General features: G+C 40.2%; 1 protein-coding gene across 4 annotated transcripts in view; it reads left to right on the forward strand.

Annotated features, from left to right (window-relative positions):
* Nucleotides 1–16,165, forward strand: part of diaph2 (diaphanous-related formin 2) — a 284,936-nt gene that overhangs the window by 211,299 nt on the left and 57,472 nt on the right. For all 4 annotated transcript variants that reach the window (XM_053505653.1, XM_053505652.1, XM_053505650.1 and 1 more), the window contains 2 exons: nt 11,582–11,676; nt 14,909–15,010. In XM_053505653.1, coding sequence (XP_053361628.1) covers nt 11,582–11,676; nt 14,909–15,010 — 197 coding nt within the window. The remainder of the gene's footprint in view (nt 1–11,581; nt 11,677–14,908; nt 15,011–16,165) is intronic.

Consider the following 16,165-nt stretch of genomic DNA (forward strand, 5'->3'; position numbering starts at 1 on the left):
TTCTACTTTAAACATGCTTTCAACCAAGCAACCCTGGCCTCCAAACTCTTCCCCAAAAATAGTGTAAATGTCTGCAACAAGCACTAACAATTAAAATGGTAAGAATTTAATTAAACACAAATATATAAATTAGATTTTCTTTATACATAGGTAGCAAGGTGTTGGCAGACAGTTACTGTGAATGTCCATATGATTACTAGGAAGTTGCTAGGATATCCTGTGAGATTGGCAGGCATAAAATCCCAAGTGTTTGTTATACAGTTGGTTACGTGGTAGGTTTAGTATCAACTGTGGTTTGTATTTCCAGTGGTTACAGTAGTAATTTGCTGTGGTATTTTAAAGTTGTTGTTAGGATATAGGTGGACATAGCAGTGTATGTTAATTATATTGTGGCGTGGGCGGGGCGGCGGCTGACGACCAGCATGCCTTGCGGGAATGTCGGTGTGTTCACCATGATGGGGAAAGGTGTTTTGGTTAGTGGCTTCGGCCCTGTTGTGTGTGAGGGGGGTGTGATGTGTGAAACGTCAACCAACGCGGAGCGGGAAGCAGAAAATCCCGGCGCTGGATCTCGGGGCGGAGGCTGGCGCTGCGCAAGCGGCGGAGCAAGATACAGCTCCGTGCGCCGTTAGCCGGCAAAGCGACCTGCCGCTGCGCGAGGCCGAGCGCGCTGAGCCCATAATGGCGGCACATCACGGCGAAAGAGCCGAGCGACCGCCCGCAGCTCAGTGGCGCTTGGTAGGTGAACCTAGCCGGGGACAGGGCTACCCGTCGCGGCTAGGCCTCGACACCGCTTCCGAGATTCCGCGGCGACGCCAAGGCCAGGGACCGCCGGACTACCACTGCAACGTTCTCAGGCCTGAGGGACAGCCGGACTACCGCCTCAACGTTCTCAGGCCTGAGGGACAGCGTACACCAGCAGCCGCTAAACTAGCGCCGGGTGGACGGTTGGGAAGCCCCGCGGGGCTTTACATCGACTGTGTGCCGGACGGCGTCTTACTGCGGGCGCTCGTGGACACCGGCTCCACTGTTTCCCACGGGTTGTGGAACTGTGAACCGCTCATCGCCAGGCAGAAGGGCCCCACCCAGCGCTCGCGGGCACCGCTGCAAGACTTTTGGGTGGGGGCACCTATGGGGCGAATGGGCGTGCACACTCACAGCCAGCTCGGCTCTCCGATGTCATCTACCGGGTGCGGTTGGCAGGGCGGGTACAAGTTTTGCTCCACCGGGACCGTCTTGCGCCTTGCCAGCCGCACGCCGGGAAAACATCGAACTATGTGGAGGCCGGACCGCCTCAGGACTACATTCGCGTTCATCCCTCACCTGCCAAAGGACCGCCGACCGCCTCCACGCCTCCAAGGCAAAGTTCGTCATGGTGACCAGGGACGGTCACAGCTCGGGTGGGGGCAGTGTGGCGTGGGCGGGGCGGCGGCTGACGACCAGCATGCCTTGCGGGAATGTCGGTGTGTTCACCATGATGGGGAAAGGTGTTTTGGTTAGTGGCTTCGGCCCTGTTGTGTGTGAGGGGGGTGTGATGTGTGAAATGTGCTCCAGTTCAGGCTGTCGCTGAATTGGATGTAGGCTCCTGAGTGAAGGTGCTGCTCATGCCATACCTGCTGTGTGCTAAATAAAGTACTCCCAGCCATTGCATTGGGCAGCAAATAAGCTCACTCGTCTCTCCAGCATTCTTTCCGGGGTAAAAACGCTACAATATTTTACTGGATGTATCACGCTCCTCGCCCCCGCGATTCTGAATACAGGATAAAGCAGTATAGAAAATGCGTGACTGAATGTATGTATTTTAAATGATAAATGCTTAAATGGGATTTAAAAGCAAGGTCTTTTAAAAGTTTGATAACAGTAAAGATATTACTTTGCAGTGTGAAATCACTAAGAAAATCTTTCAAAACTAAACATTTTTGAAATGTTACCTTCAAACCAATTTCATTAATATAGCTTCATTAACAATGGTCATTATTGCAAAGCAGCTTTACAAAAGCTAAAAAAAATATGCAAATGAGTTTAAAAACTGTGAAGAAACATATTAAATTATAATTATTAGGTTGTCCCTGATGTGCAAGCAGAAAGTGATAGTGGCAAGGAAAACCTCCCTGAGATGAAAATAGAAAAAAACCTTAAGAACCCAATCTTAAAAACCAGATTGAGCAGGGAACCCATCCTCATTTGGGTCAAATCAGAATAATCTTCTGTAATTATGCGGGTCCCTTGACGGGCAAATGCGCAATACACTATTCAGAAGTTCTGAACAGGACGATCCGTGGTCACTTCCATGCGTAATTGCTAGACACCTGTAAGCGTCCTAAAAATGGCACATGGCATGCAAAGATTTGGTAGTACAAGGTTTAAGAGCGCATCACTCTTGTCAAGGTAAAGACAAAGTTCAAGACAAAGGCCCAGTCAAGCATAGGGGATATATTGAGCAGCAAGTAAACAGTTAGTTCTTGAAGTTTATGTGCTATAAGCAGAAAATATGGGCAAGTATAATAATATAAGAGACTTTAAGGACCAATTTGTGATGGCTAAAATGCTGAATTAGAGCATCTCCAAAATGGCATGGGGTCATCTTCGGGGGTGTTTCTGATATGTGATGGTTCAAAAGTATTCCGTTGACCATGGCCATTCAAGGCTCATAAATCTGCATGAGATACGAAGCCTAGCCTGAATCCCACAGAAAAGCTAACTTCTGGCTATGATAGGAAGGTGTTAAACCCCACAGTGCATTGCACTTGCTGTACATGGGACTGGGTAACCACAGACCAGTCAGGGTGCCCATGCTGACCATTGTCTACCACCAAAAGTGCATAGAATCAGTCTAGAAGGTGGCCAGATGTGATGAATTAAATTTCCTTTTCCATCCTGTCGATGGCTGAGTGCGTGTGCCTCACCCTAATGGCTTTACAGTGGTTAATCAATCGGAATGTAGGTCCTACCGTCGCCGCGCTCGGCGGTACCGTTTGGTTTTGTGCGTTTGCTGGCTTTTACTGTTGAGTGGCGCTATATAACTACAGGCTGACGCCTCATGCCTTAGTTCATTCTCTGCTGGATTAATGAGACAGAGTTTTAGAACTGCAGGTAGTAGCGGATAGAATCAAGTAAAACATTGTAGTTAAACAAATTTATAATCACAGAACTAAAATGACGATACAAATGTAGAATTTAAATTAAATTAAATCTTATTAGGATCAAATTTAAACCAAATAAATGTTAACACAGTGAGCCTTTAAATTTTATCACGTGTAATTAGAAAAGACGCGTGTAGGGTTTTGTGTCGTCTTATATCTTGTGTTCTTTAAATTTATAGTAGATTTATTAACTAAAATAAATGACCATAAAAATTATAACATTGTCAGGACGTTTTACTGCGTCAGCTGATGTTGGTCATTTAGCCCAGCTTGTGTTTGTGCGTTATTATAAGAATGAAATGCAGTAGACTGTTATGATCTGTAACGGATTCGACCCATGTTGCACGGGCGGCACCATAAAGCACGGACACGAGGCGAGGTCTTACGGGAAAAGGGTAATTTATTTAGGTAAAATAGGGAAGGAAAGTGTTGAAGGAGGGAGAATGGAAAGAATGGGATAAAGGTTGTGCATGTGTAGTTCCGGGGGCTGTGCCACACTGGCATGCGGGCACACAGCTGACGATAAGTGTTGGTGCGAGTGGCAGAACTGAGCACGCGGAGGCAGCGCTCCTGCACGCTCCCTCGTGACGGCGCTTCTCCCGCTGTCGATGGCCGGCGCGAGTTCTCGCTGACGCAAAAACCTAACCACACTTTTCCTCTTCGGCAGCGGGGCTGCGAGGGCGGGCACGGTGCGGGAGTGTAGATGCCCCGGGAGCTCGCGCAGCTCTTTCTCGCGCTGTCCTCAGCGCGGAGATCAAAGGGCTGAATTATAGTGTCCTTGTTTAAAGTCCATAGGGCGCGTCACATCGCCCCACTGACATGCTTCTTTCATATTCTCCATCACATTACGTACTTCCCAGACCTCAGACAAACCTCCGCGCCTTGCTTTTATAATGCGGAGCAAGCCCGAGATCATATTAACGTTAATTATCGCCAGCTGGCCCAAATAGGCGGCTCCCGTCCCTTTGCCGCCTATTCAGGGAGCCTACGGAGTGAGGGAGTAGTTATAGTAGATTTGGGCGTACACCCATCACACGCGCACGCCGTGGCAGATCATCATAATTGTCCTAAACTTGTATTTCATAAGGTTTTCCGAGCGGTGGTACAGCGCAACGGGTGTCATAATTTACTATTGAACATTAAACGAATTTACAAAACTTAATGCGTGCGATTAAGCGCTGATTCTACGTAGGAAAGTAAAGAAGAGACCAAACCCCATTTAAATTAAATTAACAAATATTGCATGTAAATAACAATAGCCCACGTTTAAAAAAGGATTTTTATTTAGATTATAAAAAAATAATCCTGCATCTGTTTTAGGTGTTCCAGCTGCCACTGTTCTAAAATTCAAATTAAATCAAATCTTATTAGGATCAAATTTAAGCACAATAAATGTTAACACAGTGAGCCTTTTGATTTTATCACTTGTAATTAGAAAAAAAGCGTGTATGGATTTGTGTCATCTTATTTCTTGTGTTCTTTAAATTTATAGTAGATTTATTTACTGAAATAAATTACCATAAAATTAAAACAGTGTTAGGACGTTCTACTGCGTCCGCAGATGTCGGTCTTTCAGCCCCGCTTGTGTTTTTGCGTTATTATAAGAATGAAATGCAGTAGACTGTTATGATTTGTAACGGGTTCGATGTTACTCAAACAACTCAGTTCAGGTGTAAGTAAATGGATAGAAAGTAAATGTCTGTGCTGTTTGGGGGAGGGACGTGCTAATGATTTGGTCGGCTCTGTGTGTGTGTGTGTGTGTGAGAGAGAGAGGGGGTGTCGCGGTCGTTTTCAGTGAAACAAAGGCTCAGCTGAAAAATGTTAGGCATAAATAAAATGTAAATGTTGTCTGGCATTGTAAAGCACTATAGTGACATTAAAAGAACAACCCAGGATTAATAGGAATTCTTATACTGCATAAACATTATTTAGCACAAAAAAATTCCTCGCGCTCGGGAAAACTATGCGTGCGGTTGAGCGCTGGTTAGACTATAGGAAATTAAATCTGAGGGTTTTTATTTAGACTATTAAAAAAATAACCTGCATCTATTTTTAGGCGTGCCAGCTGGCACTTTTTAGTTAGAAGTTTTCAATACAAAGCTTATAATGCCCACATGACATGACGGAATAAGGCACGGCTGGTGATGATTGGGGTTTGTTGGGTTACAGTGGATTTTACTACGCGGTGTGAGTGCAATGGCCATCCGTCTGCTCGCGCTGACTCTGCTCTCCGGGGATGGCCGTACCGCCCCCTCCCACCTCTCGCTCCTTTGAAGTCCCTGGGGCGCGTTCCATTTGCCCTGCTTGCATGCCGCACTTCCGCGTTGTTGCACGCGCGCTGCATACACAGCGCGTAGTAAAATCCACTTTAACCCAACAAACCCCGAGTATTTTATAGCGCGGGGTGCAAGCCCGGGCCACGATAGCAACGATAGCTCACCAGTCATGTGTAATTCTGCGGTCCCGCTGCTTCGCATGTCTGAAGGGGAGGCCGCCTAACTAGTGAGCGAGGAGCGATATTGATTTGGGCGCACACCATGACAGGCTGAAAAAACTGTGTCAGATTAATGTGGAAAAACTATATAATAAAACTATATAAGACTACATGCCTTTATAAGACTCAACTTTTGTTTAAGCGCACTCACAATAACGAAAAAACGTTGTGATTTTGTAAGTGTTGTGATTTTGTAAGTGTTGTAAGCTGCGCTGCTCTGTATTGTTTTTGGTGAACTTGAGCGCGTCAGAAAATGAACGCAAACGTTTTTTTAAATGGTCAGAGTCTGCTTGCTGTTTTCCCGACGCGTTCATAATCATTAGTCTACTTCTACCGGTGCGCTCTGGAAAACTTTATGCATGCGGCTGAGCGCTGATTAAAACTATGGAGTAAATTAAAGAGGAGAATTACGATGCCGAATCGAAGTCCTGAGCCCAAACCTGATTTAAATTAAATTAACAAATATTATAAGTAAAAAAACAATTGCCCATGTTTAGAAACCGTTTATAAATTCTTTCCGACATCACTGGGCATGTTTTCTAAATAGCCGCTATCTTTAATAACTGATGGAGGTTTTGAGCTGTATACACACGCATTCCTGCCTAAACAACTCTAAAAACTACACCTGTAACACAATAAACAGTAATATTTCAAACATTCTGCAGGCTGATATTTGGAGAAAGGAAAGAATAATGAATAAATCAGTTCTTGGGTCAAAATAACCCAACCAGGTGTTCATTTGTAAACTACATCTCATATGAGCCAACATGAGCAACCCAACAATGTGTTTAAAGTACCTGAAATAATCCAGAACTTAAATAACAATAAACCGATACAGAGATATGCTGTATAACGGTCACTGTTGTATTTACGGCAACGAGCAAAAATGTCACTTTGCGCCACCTGGCGGCCATTTTACGAATTACTTTGAAATGCAACTGATTTATTCTGGCCGCTGACGTTTTTACGCGGCGGTGAGCGCGACGGTAATAACCATTCCAATTGATCAACTACTGTAGGATACACTATAATAAGAAGACATGCTAGCAAAGACAGTGTAATACTTTGGGAAATGTTCTGGTTCAAAAAAAAAAAGAGTCCTGATATTAATGTGGATTTTACTTTGACACATAGCACCTACCAAACTGTTTTGAAGGCAGTTTTATTTGATGGCAGTAGCTCATTCAGAATGTACCCTGCTGCACTGCAAAATCATTTAGATAAGGTTTAAGGAACATGACAAAGAGTTTATGGTGCTGACTTGGTCTCTAAAATTACCCTGATGTGAGCAAGTGTGGGATGTCCTGAACTAAGAAGTCTGATTTACAGTATGAATGCCCCACCTTGAATACTATAGAATTTAAAGCATCTGCTGTCAACACCTTGGTGCCAGATACCCCATGTGTATTTACTATTCTTTATAGATCCAATAATGGGGTCATATATATACTGAACAAAAATATAAACATAACACTTTTGTTTTTGCTCCCATTTTTTATAAGATGAACTCAAAGATCTGAAATATTTTCTACATACACAATATAACCATATCTTTCAAATATTGTTCACAAATCTGTCAAAATCTGTGATAGTGAGCACTTCTCCTTTGCCGAGATAATCCATCCCACCTCATAGGTGGGCCATATCAAGATGCTGCTTAGACAGCATGATTATTGCACAGGTGTGCCTTAGACTGGCCACCTGTAAAAGGGATGGGATATATCAGATTCTTTAAGCCATGTAAGCTGCTAGGTAAATTTGGAGGCCAAGTCAACACCTCAAGCTCATTGTTGTGTTTCTCAAACATTGCATAAACCATTTTTGAGGTGTGGAAGGGTGATCTTACATGATCTTGCTGATCATGGGCGCTGCCTCAAAGAAGACTGTTTTCATGAATGGATGGCCTTGGTCAACAGCAATGTTTAGGTAGGTTGTATGTGTCAAATATTGTTGGGGGACATTACTTTTAAGTAATAACAGTGGAACCTTAGATTAGGAGCATATTTGTTCCGGAAACGGGCTCATATTCCAAAACCAAATTTAATTTTCCCATAAGAAATAATGGAAACTTAAATTATTTGTATTACAGCCCAAAAAATAAATACATAAAAATAAATAATACAAAATATAAATTAAAAATAAAACAAATTAACTTGCACTTTACCTTAAAAAAAAATAATCCCAGATTTATGTTTCCGTGTGTGTGTTTGTGTGATTTAAAAAGTTCCGTGTGTGTGTGAAGCTAAAGTAAGAGGAGAGGAGGCCCCCCTCTCCTGCTTCTCATCTTACACAGTAAACCATCCTCCTCTTTTATTTGAGTTTCACAACATGAAAGACTGTTTTATTGGAAAAATTAACAAGGAACATTGCTAATAATACTCGCGTGAGCGCACAGTAACAGAATTACTGCCGTAAAGTTAAACAAACAAACAAACAAATAAAGTGTGTGTGTGAGAACGCGAGAGGACGAGGGTGTGTGTGTGTAAAGGCAAGAGGCACACGCATACACATAACAGCAGGCAGATGATGCATGCGTATACACATAACAGCGTAATAGAGAGAGAACATGGGTCTTCAACCTCCCTAATGAGACTTACTTTTGCTATGCACGCACACGTGTGTGGTATTCGTAAAATCAAGACTTGATTGTTTAGTCAAATTTAAAAGTCAAAATTTATTTAAAATATTTGCTCATCTTGCGGAACGCTCGCAAAGCACATTACTCGCAATCCGAGGGGGTATGTGTATATATATATATATAAAAATTAACCACTGAAAAAATGCTTATGAACCACTTTGGAAAAAACTTTCATCCTAAACTCAATTTAAAAACACATCACAGTTGCTACAGTTGCAATCTAAACACCAAGGTTCTAGCACCTACAGTTTCTCTTTGTGAGTTCAAGGGGAAGGGACGGCTGGAGTGAGTGGCCCAAGACACACACTCAAGCAGCATACATACTCATGTTTTTGTAACTCTATGGGATAGAAACAAGCCGTTGTCAGTGTTTTGCCCAGGAAAAGCAGTGTGACATTACACCCTACTTTACACTTTCTCCAGGAATTCTATCTATCTATCTATCTATCTATCTATCTATCTATCTATCTATCTATCTCTTATTATTATTGTTTTATTGTTTGACACACAATTTTGAGCTGCTTCTCCTCCTAGGCCTTTTAAATCAACCATGTTTTGTTGTGGTTGGATGGTTGATAGAAGGACATTTTCTGGCAAATTAATTCAACAACGAGTATCTGGGTACATAAAAATAAATTACCATGTACAATGGGGCAAAAAAGTACTTAGTCAGTCACCAATTGCGCAAGTCCTCCCACTAAAAAAAAAAATTAATGCTTGTAATTTTCATTATAGGTATACCTCAACTATGATAGACAAAAAAATATTTAAAAAAAAATGCAAATTATGGTGGAAAATAAGTATTCGGTCAATAACAAAATTTTATCTCAGTACTTTAATATATACCCTTTGTTGACAAAGTCAGAGGTCAAACATTTTCTGTAAGTCTTCACAAGGTTTTCACACACTGTTGCTGGTATTTTGTCCAATTCCTCCATGCAGATCTCCTCTAGAACACTGATGTTTTAGGGCTGTCGCTGGGCAACACGGTCTTTCAACTCCCTCCAAAGATTTTCTATAGGGTTGAGATCTGTGACCAGCTAGGCCACTCCAGGACCTTAAAATGCTTCTTACGAAGCCACTCCTTCGTTGCCCAGCCACATTTTATCTTCAATGCCCTTGCTGATGGAAGGAGGTTTTCACTCAAAATCTCACGATACATGGCCCCATACATTTTTTCTTTATATGGATCAGAAAAAGAGCTCCAAAGCATGATGTTTCCACCCCCATGCTTTACAGTAGGTATGGTGTTCATTGGATGCAACTCAGGATTCTTTCTCCTCCAAACATGACAAGTTGAGTTTTTACCAAAAAGTTTCACTTTGTAGCAAGTAGCACAGCAACCCCAAAACATCAACATGAACCTCCACCATGTTTGACTGTAGGGACTGTGTTCTTCTCCTTGAAGGCCTCATTTCTTTTTCTGTAAACAGTGCCATGATGTCCTTTAACAAAAAGCCCTTTTTTTCTCTCATCTGTCCACATGTTCTGCCAAACGTTTTTGGTCATATAAGTTTTATCTTATAAGTTTTGGCGAACTCTAATCTTGCTTTTTTATGCCTTTATGTCAGCAGTGATGTCCTCCTCAGTCCCCTAGGATTGCGTCCCTTTTCATTTAAAATAGTGCACAAAATAGACACTGTTGTACCCTGTGTCTGCAGATCAGCTTAATATTTTTGGAAGTTAATTGGGGTTCTTTATCCACTGTTCGAACAATCCTTCGTTGTAATTTTTTGTTTTGCTCTTCCGTCCATGTCCAGGGAGGTTAGCTCAGTTCCATGTGCTGTAAACATCTTGATGATATCGTGCACAGTGGACACAGGAACATTAGGATCTCTGGAGATGGACTTGTAGCCTTGAGATTGTCAATTTTTTCCACATTTTTTTCTCTCAAATCCACAGACAACTTTTTACACTTCTTTCTTTTCTCCGTGTTCAGTGTGACACACAACACAATGGTTAAGTCAGCTATTTTCATTTTAACTGGTTGCAAGTGCGATTACTATGTTGCCCGCACCTGTTACTTGCCACAGGTATCTTTAAATACAAACTATAGGAGCATCACATTTTTGAAAACCAATTTCAAACATTTTCAAAAATTTCTTACAATTTTGACAAGGTTCTTCTCTGTTTTTTGGTCTTGTTCCAGTGCAAACAAAAACAATGAGCAAAACATACCAAAAACATTTGCTGAGAGAAGTGTTGCATTTTCTGACAGAATCAATGGTGCTGATATTTTTTGCTATGATTGTACATCAATGTTTTCATTTTGCATCAGTTCCATCCGTTTCTGGTTATGTTAAGGATCTACTGTATGTATACTACAAATAACCTTGATAGTTCATACAAACTAAAAGTTAGACAAAATAAAGTAGACAAAATATATGAGACGCAGATGAATGAGACATGTGACTTGCAGCAGCTGATGCAAGCTATGATTTAGTGACCCCATGACTCTACCCTGACATAGAAGGATATAGTCCTCAGCAATGGCAGATGATTTAGCAATTTCCTTTGGCTTGAATGCTGCTATAGCAGGCACCCTGTTGGCCTCTGGCCTGAGCTGCACCTTTCTTGCGCTGTGTAAGGAGGACTCCCATTAGCCCCTGGGAGTGGCTTGTCGAGGAAGCCCATCTGGTTGGTCTCTGTCTTGCATTAATCTGCACTGCCAATCATATCCCTTTTGTGTCAGGTTTACTTTTACATCGCTGTCCTTGTTTGGCCAAAACCTTCAGTCAACACATCTGAAAATGAAGGAACTATGTAAAAAGAAAAATGACTGTCCTACCTAGACTGTTCCTGAAATCTTTTTGTTAAATACCTTGAATCAAGGCTTAAAATGTGCACTTCGGTTAAATCTTGATTGTTTTATTTCACATAGTGAGGGTGTGCAGAGACAAAATTACTAATATTATGGTACTTTCAAAAAACTTTAGGACCCAACTTTATACACTATCTGTTTTAAAGGACCTACCATAGTGCTGTATTTGGTTGCCTTCCTAAAGAAGTTACTTATATTGGACTGCTATTTTTCTATACTTATAGTATTATGTTAGATTTGAAACTTCATAATTTCCACATATGAATGTGTAATAGATGCCAAAATCTGAGTTGTTTTGTCTTCTTCTATTGTTTCAAGTAAAAAATTTTTTTATCCTGCCCTTCTTATCTCCCTCAAATTGCTCAAACAGCCCAAGAGTCAATTCTGTGGCCATATTTTTAAAACAGCGTTGATAATGGGTTTTGATATGGTAAAATCCAGCCACCATTAGCATAACAATAATAATGACTCTTTTTCCCTTTCAACAGCCATTTTTCTCGGATCGTTCCGAATGTCTTACAGTGAGATCAGGGATATTGTCCTGGAAGTGGATGAGGAGAAGCTGACTGAGGCATTAATCCAGGTACTTGCGTATGCACAAAAATGTGCATGCATGCATGTATGTATGTATGTTTTTATTTAATTTTATATAAATATTTATTACATGTATATATGAGCTAGTTAACTTCAATAGGCAGTCAATTTTGCTTTATTTACTTGCACAGGCTTCTTTCACCTTCTCATCATAAATTCATTGTAATGTAGCTTGGTCAGCCTTGGTGCCTAGCAACACTGCCTTTCTGTTCATTGTCTATGAGTTCAACTACCCAAGATCAATTACCCATTACTATTCACTTTATGTATTCACTATATAGCGGGACTGTATGTAGTAAGGACTTCACCTAACTCTTGGGTTTGTGATTAAAAACAAATAATTTAAAGAAGGGGGTCATAATATGTGGAGGCATACAGTAACAGTATCATAATTCACAGATAAATGTGATTTTTAATTCACAAATTAATGACATGCAATTCACAAATGGGATTTAATTTTGTGATTTAGAAATAAATGGCACATTTCACAAATGTATTTTGTGTTTACAAACCACTTGCTATTTGTGAACATCCATGCATTTGTGTGTGGATTTTGAGACTTTCCAGAAGGGCATTCCCTGCAGTGTATTAAATGTCTCGTATAATTTCAGCAAATTACATGAAGGTTAATTAGAGGGTATGAGTCAAGCTCCCCAATATTGCCTTAAATTTGCACAATATGCATGCGGACTGCTACACTGTGTTTAACCCAGCTGAGAACACGGGTACTCTAGCTGCATATATCCCCTTAAAGTATAGCAACTTAACTTTCTACAAGATAATAAACGGCCTGGACCGTCTCCATGGTAAAGTGGAACCATTACCACTCAGATCCCAGGCAGACCACACGGAGCATTTAATTGGTTGATTCAGGTGCCGTGCCATCTCATGGTGTTGGTCCACAGTATTTTATCAAGTTTAAAGTCAACACAGACTGTACAACGACAAACTTGTACAATGTGATTTTAAAGCATTTCATGAGCTGTAAGTAACAATAATAACAAATAGTATTATAATATTGCATGGTCTATATAAGCAATAATATTGAAATGAAAATATTTCAGTATATCTTATAATGAATCTAGAATATATAAGAATTTAAATTTTTAAGTAAAAAATATCTATAAAAAAACAACTTTTTTTAGTGATACGGCAGGTTTTTGAGCGCTGTGTGTGCCTGCGCAAACATGCATGTACATGTGTGTGTTTGTGATCTTTTATTTTGTGGGGAAGAGTGAAGGTTATTTTCTCCTCATAATTGTGATTGTCAGCTTGTCAGCTCTGCCATTCTGAATCAAAATATTCTTAAAGCCATATTAAAAGTGCTATGATAAATAAAATGTAATTAAATCAACAAGACGTTTCCATTTGTAAAAATGCTGCTTGCTACATTTTTGTTTGTTTTGTAACATCCTAAATACTGCATATTGCATAAATACTAGAGACTGTTGTGCATAGAAATCTCAGATCATCAATTTCTTAAATAGTTAATACAGCTTGAGTGGCACTTTCAGTCACGCCATGATCAAATCACAATTTGTACCTGCATGATTTTATGCATTGTGCAATTGCAACATGATTGGTGGAAAGCAAAATTGCATTAATCATAAGATGCATGTGGTCATAATTAAAATTATTTTGATATTTTTAGCCATCACTGCCAGATTCGGATACTTTGTTTTTAGTGTTTAAGTTTGTGTTTTAAGTTAACACAAAGTTTTTAGTGTTTAGTGTTTAAGCATCATTTACAAAATGACTTGTGCTTTAACCTTTAGTGTAAAATGACTTGTGCTTAACACTAAAGGTTAAAGCACAAGTCATTTTGTAAATGATGCTAACATACCATTATTTAGTTCCATTTATTTTGGCTGAATTGTTCAAGGTCAACTACAGTAGGTTGGATGAGGAGTGTATCTGTGCACATCCATTTTCAGGTCTCTCCAAAGATACTCTATTGGGTTCAAGTCCAGACTCCAGTTGAGCCACTCCAGGACTTTGACAGAGGTGTTCCAAAGCCACTATTCTGTTTCTTAGATGTATGCTTCAGGTTGTTGTTTTGTTGAAATGTCAACTGTTGCCCCCTGCCTGAGATCCCAAAAGATTTGCACTCTGGATTAACACACTGTATAAATGCAGATCAATTTCTGCTTTCTGTTTCACCCAAATGAGGATGGGTTCCCTGTTGAGTCCGGTTCCTCTCAAGGTTTCCTTGCCACTGTCGCCCATGGCTTGCTTACCAGGGACAATCTGCTCATCTTGATTCATGCACATTTACATTCCATACAGACTATTAAACACATTAAATAACTCTTTTGATTGTGTAAAGCTGCTTTGTGACAATGACAATTGTTAAAAGCGCTATACAAATAAAATTGAATTGAATTGAATTGGATTCCTCTATATGTTCCTGCATCCATTTTCCCCTCTATTTTGGCTAGTCTGTCAGTCCTAGTAAAACATCCCTTTAAATCTTGCCAGCACCATGTTTGACAAGTCCTTCAAGTGCTTTTTGGCAAACTTCTAGTGAGTTGTCATGTTTTTTTTTTTTTTTTTTTTTGTGAGGAATGGCTCCTACAGTATCTGGCCACTCTACAACAGAGGCCTGATTGAAGTGCTGGCCTTTTTTCAAGGCTCTCTTATCTTCACAAAGGAACTTTGGATCTCATTTATAGTGACTTTTGGGTTCTTGTTTATCTGACTGACCATGATCCTCTATCCTTGATTACTTAGTCTGGTTGGGCAACCAGATCTGGGAAGACCATTTGAGGATGATGTCGACTACCATGCTTTTGGGTACTTTCAGTGCTGCAGAAATTTTCCTGTATTCTTTCCCAGATTTTGTCTTGACACAACCCACAATTAGCCAAAAGTGATTTGCCTTTGCCAAATAGTTCAGCTTCAAGAGATATTTAAAGTTATATTTTGTGTTGTTCTCATTTGACAAGTTCTTTTTTTTTTTTTTTGCATAGCAAGGTACATCCAGTGAATGAGGTATGAGTAAACTTAAGATGCTGAGCTGAATGCTCAACAGAAACTATATCACCATCTTTTTATTTTGGATAATGGCTTTTTGGGACATTTTAAATTTATTTATTGTTTAACCAATGGTTATAGGTTGAGTCCAGTTATTAGTTTTTATTATTTTGTAATTATTTTGTTATTCTTGCAACTTTTTAAGCATCTCTTGGGACTGATGATTCTTATTTTTTATATTTTCACAGAACCTAATAAAAAATCTCCCTGAACAGAAGGAGTTGAGCTCCCTAGCTGAGTTGAAGAGTGAGTACGAGGAGCTGTGTGAGTCAGAGCAATTTGGCATTGTGGTATGTATTGTAGGCATTGAACTCATATGCTCTCACACACATACGCATACACACACACACACACACACACACACACACACACACACACACACTGTTTTACTGAGACATCAAAGAGTAAACATACTCCATTTTCAAGTTTTTTTTAATCAATTTTCCTAACCCTTTTGACATAGGTTTTCTTTATCTCTTCTGATTTAGTGCCCTTCTTTTCCTGCCAAACTTTTAACCTCTTTTAAGATTCATAACATCATTCTTTCCTTTTCAGTTTGTTGTCTCTGTATAACACTGACATCTTCCTCACCTTACTCCCTTTCTGTAACATTTTAGAGTACCTCTGTACATAGATGTATGCAGATGAAGAATACAAAGAAATGATTAAGTGAGGTAGTATGCATGTGTTTCTCTGTCTGAGAGACAGAAAAAAAGAGTTAGAGTACATAATATAAAAAAACTGCTTTTTGCAGGCTGTATGCAGGATCAGTCATATTTCATTAATAAATAGGCAACAGATGGTATAATTAAAAGGCCAAGAATATACATGGCATTTCTTAAGTACAGTATTAACACGTGGGCATAGTCTCATCTTAAAATCTATGAACATCTCCTTGATTTGTAGGGTGTTGAACTCTAAGTTGTTTTGTATGCACCACATACCGATGCCTTATGCAAACTTTAGGAGCTTAAAGAACTCATGACTGGATGTGTGTATTGTTGTGTATAGAGAAAGATACAGGAGAAAGAACCCAAAGTTTTCAGGACGCATTGCTAATGGTAAGCAGGTGAGAGGTGTGTTTCTCCAGTTTCACATGCTGCTTCCTGTCTGTCAGGAAGTCTGTGATTCACCTGCAGGAGGTGTCAGGCACTTTTATCTGGGAGAACTTAAACTTCAGTATGGTCAGTATGATGAAGATTAAGTCCACAAACATGGTTCTGGCATAAGTTCCTAGGGATTACAGGTGCTAGAGGGTAAAGTGGAAGTCTATGTGTACAGCACTCACAATACATGCTATCTTTGTAGGAAAAAAGCAGAGGATCCAGTAGTGGGTTTGTAATGTCTTTGAGCTACAACAGCACAAGGCACTCAAATGAGTATCACTACAGAAGTCAGTGCAGTGGGTTTGTGGTCATCAATTCATGTGGTTCCTAGCTCTGTGG

Source organism: Clarias gariepinus, chromosome 10 (assembly GCF_024256425.1).
Source record: "Clarias gariepinus isolate MV-2021 ecotype Netherlands chromosome 10, CGAR_prim_01v2, whole genome shotgun sequence".
NCBI lineage: Eukaryota > Metazoa > Chordata > Actinopteri > Siluriformes > Clariidae > Clarias > Clarias gariepinus.